The sequence below is a fragment of the Solanum stenotomum genome, chromosome 3 (assembly GCF_019186545.1).
Source record: "Solanum stenotomum isolate F172 chromosome 3, ASM1918654v1, whole genome shotgun sequence".
NCBI classification, from domain to species: Eukaryota; Viridiplantae; Streptophyta; class Magnoliopsida; order Solanales; family Solanaceae; genus Solanum; species Solanum stenotomum.
The window spans coordinates 25947020-25955007 of NC_064284.1; the positions used below are offsets into that span (position 1 = coordinate 25947020).

Sequence of the window (7988 nt, forward strand, 5' to 3'; positions counted from 1 at the left end):
TTAAGCAATGTCAATACTAATACATGATTTGCTTATTTTACACTATTATTTACTATCCAATATAAAATTAAACAAATAAAAAAATATAATTATAATTAACAAAAGAAATGTACATTTAAAATATATATTTTTGGAGGGCCAATGACTTCACCTTTTCAATTATAAGAAAAATAATTAGTTCTATAGAAGAACATAAAAAGGAAGAGAAGTTACAATATTTTTTAGTGATATCATGAATTTTGAGTGAATGAACGTTAGAAGCTTAACTTATTTGGCTAATCCATATTTTACCCATAGTTTACCCATATTATACCCATATTTTTATGGGTTGAATATGGGTATCAACCCATATTTTACCCATGTAAAAAGTCACTCACCCAACCGATTAAAATATGGGCGGGTTATCAAAATATGGGCTCATTTTGTCGGCACTAGTCCCTGCTAATACCTGAATGACTTCTCTCCTTAAAATTGTTTCTCAAACTTAGTCTGCATTGGCCATTTCTAATAATTGGACTGGATAGAGTAATGGAATTTAATCAAAATTTATGCCTCCTATCAAAGACAACATATACCACTACCAACACGAAGGAAAGCAACTCGGGGAAAAAGCCCCTATTATAAGAGGCTAGTGGAAAGTGCAAGATCCGAATCATTAATTTCTGCCTCCTATCAAAGACAACATGTACCACTACCAAAACGTGGATGTATGACCTATTTCATTGGAAGAGTTCTATTCCTCAACGGGAGCAAGGAAGGACTGGTTAGGCCCTTTCTATTCCATTCTTTGTTTGTAGTGCATTGGACACACTTAGCTTATCATTATCTCTGCAACATGGTTATCTAAAGCACCCCGTAGTGTTGATTACAAACCAACTTTTTCTTGCTCTAAGCTATAGAAACACTATTCATAGTGCCTTATTATAACTGATCTCTTATGGTTTAACGGCTAATATATGAGGGATAAGGCACAAGTACCCCCCTAGACTATGATCAAAATCTCAGAGACACACCTTAACTAAACTAAGGTCCTACTACTTCCCTGAACTTATTTTTTTTGTAATTTTGTACATATTTTGTCTTACGTGGCACACTCCGTGACTCCACACAATTGAGGCGCGTTGGAGATATTTGGATGCCACGTAAGCCAAAAAGGTGCACAAAATTACCAAAAAAAAAAAAATAAGATGGATAGTAGGACCTTAGTTTAGTTAAGGTGTGTCTCTGAGATTACTTGTTTTTTTATCTTCCAAAAAAGTTCCATTTTCTTTCATTTTTGTATTTAGCAAAATAAACGTTTTAAAATATACAATTTTCTTTTAACACTCAATAATATATCCAAAAGGAGAATAGAAGTGAATTTAATTTTTTCTTGGAAGTTCATATATACATTCATATAAATTAAAAATAGTTTACTGTTGTGAAATATTAGCAATATAAAATAATATCAGAAAATAAATATATAGACAAGATATATGGGAGATAATGCTTTCTTATTTCTTTCTTCTGTACTTTTCAATTGTCCCTTTTATAAAAGAATCATCGCCTATTTATATTACAAAATGTCTCTTCAAAGTTACATGAATTAAATAGTGTTCATTTATTTCATACATGAACTTCAAAGAGAGTTACGGATGATCTTTGAAGAGAGTTACGGATGACATCCACATTAATGTATTTATAACACTCCCCCTTGGATGTCCATAGATATGTGCCTCGTTAAAACCTTACTAGGAAAAATCCAGTGGAAAAAATCCTAGTGAAGGAAAAAGAGTACACATATCTTTTAATACGCCTTGAGTGTTGCCTCATTAAAAACCTTACTAGGAAAACCCAATGGGACAAAACTTTGGTTAAGGGAAAAAGAGTACAACGCGTATTTTACTCCCCCTGATGAAAACTTTATTTGATATCCTAGAGACGACGCATTCCAATTTTATATCTTAACTTCTCAAATGTTGATGTTGGCAATGCCTTAGTGAATAAATATGCAAGATTATCACTCGAACGAATCTGTTGAACATTTATCTCACCATTTTGTTGAAGATCATGTGAAATATGTTTTGTTCGGTCTCCTTTGATATGTCCTCCCTTTAATTGAGCTATGCAAGCAACATTATCTTCATACAATATTGTTGAAATCTTTGTTTGCACATAAAGACCGCATAATTGCAAAATGTGTTGAGTCATTGATCTTAACCATACACACTCTCGACTGGCTTCATGAATGGCTATTATCTCTGTATGATTTGAAGAAGTAGCAACAATTGTTTGCTTCATCGAATGCCATGATATAGTAATATCTCCATATGTGAATAAATAACCTGTTTGAGATCGGGCTTTATGTGCATCAGACAAATAGCCAGCATCTGCATAACTGATCAATTCTGACTTGGATGCATTAGAATATAACAATCCCATTTCAATTATTCCTTGAAGATATCTGAATATATGCTTAAAACCTTTCCAATGTCTTCTTGTTGGACATGAGCTGAATCTTGCCAATAAACTTACTGCGAAACAAATATCTGGTCGGGTATTGTTGGCTAGGTACATTAGTGCCCCAATAGCACTAAGATATGGTGTTTCATCACCAAGAATCTCTTCATCCTTTTCTTGAGGTCGGAATGGATCTTTATTTATATCGAGAGATCTCACAACCATCGGGGTACTCAATGGGTGTGATTTATTCATGTAAAATCGCTTCAAAACCTTTTCAGTATATGTTGATTGATGGATAAATATTCCACTTTTCAAATGTTCAATCTGAAGGCCAAGACAAAATTTTGTCTTTCCAAGATCTTTCATTTCAAATTCTTTCTTCAAATACTCAACGACTTTTGAAAGCTCTGTAGGAGTTCCAATGATGTTCAAGTTATCAACATAAACATATATTATTACAAATTCATATTTTGACCTTCGTATAAAAATACAATGACAAATATGGTCATTCTTATACCATTCTTTTAACAAATATTCGCAAAGACGATTATACCACATTCGCCCTGATTGTTTCAATCCATATAAGGATTTCTGAAGCTTTATTGAACAATTTTCTTTTGAATTTTCATATGTTTCAGGCACTTTGAGTGCTTTAGGGATTTTCATAAAAATATTGTGGTCTAGTGAGCGATATAAATAGGCCGTGACAACGTCCATTAGATGCATTTCAAGCTTTTCATGAACTGTCATATTTATTAGATACCTGAAGGTAATTGCATCTACCACAGGAGAATATGTCTTCTCATAATCAATGCCAGGTCTTTGCGAAAATCCTTGTGCCACAAGTCGTGCTTTATATCTTACGACTTTACCATTTTCATTGCGTTTTCGCACAAAAACCCACCAACTAGCTTGACACCTTCAGAGGTTCGGACTATTGGTCCAAAAACTTCACATTTTTCAAGTTAAGCCAATTCTGTTTGAATTGCTTCCTTCTATTTTGGCCAACCATTTCTCTGTCTACATTCATTGGCAGATCGTGGTTCTAAATCCTCATCTTGTTGCATTATTTCAACTGCAACATTATAGGAAAAAATATTATCCACCACAATATTATTTCGATTCCACATTTTTCTCGTCGAGACATAATTTATAGAGATTTCTTCATTCTCATTATTTTCAGGTACAAGGACCTCCTCTGTGGTGTCTTCATTTATTATGTCTCAGAGCTCTTCATGAGCAATTGCCTCTATATTATGATCATCTTGATCATTTATGCCTTTCCTTTTTCAAGGATTTTTATCCTTGGAACCAATTGGTGTACCACGTTTTAAGCGTGGTCCAGACTCATGTGCCTTAACATTTTGTCCTATCGGGACATCAACTCGAACTTGAGCACTAGCAGCTGGGATATATGATTTAGTAACCCGTGAAAGGTTAGTAAATGCATCCGGCAATTGATTTGCAATATTCTGCAAATAAATTATCTTTTGAACTTCTTGATCACATTGATTTGTTCAAGGATCTAAATGAGACAGTGAAAGTGAATTCCAATCTATCTCATTTCCCAATTTCTTTTGTTCTCCCCCTAGTGTTGGGTATACTGATTCATCAAAATGACAATCAGCAAACCTTGTCGTAAATAAATCTCCAGTTCTAGGTTCCAAATATTTTATAATAGAATGACATTCATACCCAACATATATCCCCAACCTTCTTTAGGGACCCATCTTTGTGCGTTGTGGTGGAGCAATTGGAACATATACCGCACAACCAAAGATTCTAAGATGGGAAATGTTTGGCTCTTGACCAAAAACCAATTGTAATGGGGAGATGTCATGATAACTGGTTGGCCTTATGCGCACAAGTGACGCTGCATGCAAAATAGCATGCCCCTAAACCGAAACATGCAACTTTGTTCTCATCAGCAATGATCTAGCTATCAATTGAAGACGTTTAATCAATGACTCTGCTAAACCATTTTGAGTATGAACATGTGCAACAGGAATTTCAATTGTTATTCCAGTGGATAAACAATAATCATTAAATGCTTGAGATGTAAACTCACTAGCATTATCAAGACAAATTGTTTTAATTGCATAATCTGGAAATTGTGATTTTAACCTTATTATTTGAGCCAACAACCTCGCAAAAGCCATATTGTGAGTTGATAATAAGCACACATGAGACCATCTTGTAGATGCATCTATCAAGACCATATAGTATTTAAATGGTCCACATGCAGGGTGAATAGGCCCATATATATCACCCTGTATTCGTTCCAGAAATGCGGGAGATTTCACTTCAACCTTAGTCATTGATGGTTTGATAACCAACTTTCCTTGTGAACAAGCAGCACAAGAGAATTCCTTTGATTGAAGAACATTTTGGTTCTTCAAACTATGCCCATGTGAATTCTCAATTATTCTGCGCATCATATTATAACCGGGATGGCCCAACCGGTCATGTCAAATGATAAAATCATTAGAACCAGTAAACCTTTTGTTTACTATGGCATGTGTTTCAACTGTACCGATATTTGTATGGTACAACCCATAAGAGAGTGCTTGCAATTTTTCATGCACAGTTTTCTTCTCCGCATTTATTGTAGTAATATAAAGGTATTCAACATTTTCTTCATTCGCAGTCTCAACATGATAGCCATTTTGGCGAATAACCTTGAAACTTAACAAGTTTCTATGAGATTTACTACAATACAATGCATTATCAATTACCAATAATGTTCCTCCAGGTAGTAATAAGGCTGCTCTTCCAGAGCCCTCAATCAATTTTGTACTACCAGATATTGTATTAACATATGCCTTTTTCATTATCAAATGATAGAAATATTTCTTTTCTCTTAGTATCGTATGAGTTGTGGCACTGTCCAAAAGACACATATCTCCATTACTCATCTGGATCCAACTGAAGACTAGGAAATTTTATTTATCTTCATAAAAATAAAAATACATAATAAGAAGTATGAAACTTAGCAAAAGAAAATTTAAGTACATGAACTTTAAGTATGACATTAAAAACACATAATATTATTCATTTCCCAATTCAATTATCAATCTTCAATTGCGATCCCTAAAGAAGTCCTCAGCTTCTAGATGAGTAATATCATCGAGCCCATCAAAAGCATCATCTTTCAATGCTAAATTCGCCTTAACATTCTCATCATATTTTTGAGAAGACCCTGCCTGAACATCATTTTTGAGAGTCAAATATGACTCCACTCGGGCATTAGAAGAGGAGGCGCCACCTCTATTCCCTTTCCTTTTAAAGGAATTTTGATACAACCTGACAAAATGCTCAGGTGCCCGACATTCATTTTTCCAGTGACCTTTAAGGCCACAACGATAACAGTGATCGCCCTTGCCTTTTGAAGGATTATTTTGAGAACCCATATTCTTCTCCCTTTTGTTATGACCACCACCTCGACGATTATTATATCGTCTTTTTCCTTTGCCAAGTCCACGCACATTATCATGGTCCCGATTATTTTGTCTTATTTCAGACTGGTCGTGTGCTTCTACCCCGTGGGCCTCCGGTAATGGAGCACTTCCAGTGGGACGGGCTTCATGATTTTTCATTAAAAGGTCATTATGTTGTTCAGCCACTAGAAGGCATGAGATTAATTCAGAGTATTTTTTTAAACCCTTTTCACGATATTGCTGCTGTAATATCATATTGGAGGCATGGAAAGTAGTTAGTGTCTTTTCCAACATGTCCTCATCTTTTATAACTTTCCCACATAATTTTAATTGGGAAATGATTCTAAATACAGTAGAGTTATACTTAATTACAGTTTTATAATCTTAAAACCGTAAGTGCATCCACTCATAACGAGCCCTTGGCAATACAGTTGCCTTGAGGTGGTCATACCTCCCTTTCAAACCTATCCACAATTCAAGTGGATCTTTCACTGTTAAGTATTCAACCTTCAGGCTTTCATCAAGATGATGACGAAGGAAAATCATAGCTTTCGCTTTATTCTGACTTGATGCCTTATTTCCTTCGATTATACAATCACCAAGACCCTTAGCGGTAAGGTGAATTTTAGCATCAAGTACCCATGACAAATAATTCTTTTCAGAAATGTCAAGTGCCACAAATTCAAGCTTTGACAAATTCGACATGATTGAAAATATCATAAAATAATTGAGTTAATATTATGATGTTGGTTTCTTTATAATAAATAATAAAGTATAATATGATTATAAAATATATTATATGTTATATGCATGCACATTGAATGTCTCAAAAACATATAAACTAATGATGTATTGAAACAATAGTTTTAATATGTAATTTTAATTGTTCTATAATATTTATTATTAGTTTCAATAGATATTAACGCCAAATTTTTGTAAGAGTTTCAAGTCATATTTAATACAATAATGTTCTTCTTTATGACACACCAATATGCTTATCATAATATATGAAAATACTTACGAGTNTTTTGTACATATTTTGTCTTACGTGGCACACTCCGTGACTCCACACAATTGAGGCACGTTGGAGATATTTGGATGCCATGTAAGCCAAAAAGGTGCACAAAATTACCAAAAAAAAAAAATTTAGATGGATAATAGGACCTTAGTTTAGTTAAGGTGTGTCTCTGAGATTACTTGTTTTTTTATCTTCCAAAAAAGTTCCATTTTCTTTCATTTTTGTATTAAGCAAAATAAACGTTTTAAAATATACAATTTTCTTTTAACACTTAATAATATATCCAAAAGGAGAATAGAAGTGAATTTAATTTTTTCTTGGAAGTTCATATATACATTCATATAAATTAAAAATAGTTTACTGTTGTGAAATATTAGCAATATAAAATAATATCAGACAATAAATATATAGACAAGATATATGGGAGATAATGCTTTCTTATTTCTTTCTTCTGTACTTTTCAATTGTCCCTTTTATAAAATAATCATCGCCTATTTATATTACAAAATGTCTCTTCAAAGTTACATGAATTAAATAGTGTTCATTTATTTCATACATGAACTTCAAAGAGAGTTACGGATGATATCCACATTAATGTATTTATAACATTTACAAATATTTTGAATTATTTAGGCAAAAGTCTTTGTATGATGAATGAAGAGTATAGTTTGAGTAATGAGATTATAAAAAATTGTGTTTGGCATTGGAATAATAAAGTAAAACAAAAGGGGATGAAATAATGAATATTTTTATACATTAGAATTCGCTTTTGTAAATAAGGCGAGTGTGAAATTAATCGTAAAATGCTTTTATTTTATCTTCATTTATATCACGAGATAAAATATTTTTATCCAATATTTATTTTATTAAAGTGTTTATAGTCTTTAAGAGCAACTACTATTAAAAATGAAAAAAATAATTAGTTACAGGTTGAACTTCTAAATAACTATTTTGAGAAATTGAGACTCATAATTTTTTTATTTTTTTATGAGTCAATCTCACTGGCAGAATCAAAATTTTCACTAAGACATTTAAAATATGAAGAATTAAACACACAAAAAAATAAAAAAAGTTCAATGATATATAAATAG

The 7988-nt window shown here is 32.8% G+C and overlaps 2 protein-coding genes across 2 annotated transcripts; both read right to left on the reverse strand.

Annotated features, from left to right (window-relative positions):
• Nucleotides 1-1914: 1914 nt before the first annotated feature.
• Nucleotides 1915-2664, reverse strand: LOC125858807 (secreted RxLR effector protein 161-like). The gene has a single exon (XM_049538600.1). It carries the CDS (start codon nucleotides 2662-2664, stop codon nucleotides 1915-1917), a length of 750 nt encoding a protein of 249 aa, XP_049394557.1.
• Nucleotides 2665-5519: 2855 nt separating this feature from the next.
• LOC125858808 (uncharacterized) lies at nucleotides 5520-6584 on the reverse strand. Its single transcript, XM_049538602.1, has 2 exons — nucleotides 6331-6584; nucleotides 5520-6222 (listed from the first exon to the last, which is right to left on the reverse strand). The coding sequence occupies exons 1-2, from the start codon at nucleotides 6582-6584 to the stop codon at nucleotides 5520-5522; spliced, it is 957 nt and encodes a 318-aa protein (XP_049394559.1).
• Nucleotides 6585-7988: the final 1404 nt, after the last annotated feature.

Bases quoted from the DNA above. Each gene is read 5' to 3' on its own strand.
- LOC125858808 (XM_049538602.1), bottom strand. From the start codon at position 6,584: ATGTCGAATTTGTCAAAGCTTGAATTTGTGGCACTTGACATTTCTGAA. The intron at 6,223-6,330 runs GTATGACCACCT...TACTGTATTTAG, and splicing joins TGGATAGGTTTGAAAGGGAG to AATCATTTCCCAATTAAAAT.
- LOC125858807 (XM_049538600.1), bottom strand. From the start codon at position 2,664: ATGGTTGTGAGATCTCTCGATATAAATAAAGATCCATTCCGACCTCAA.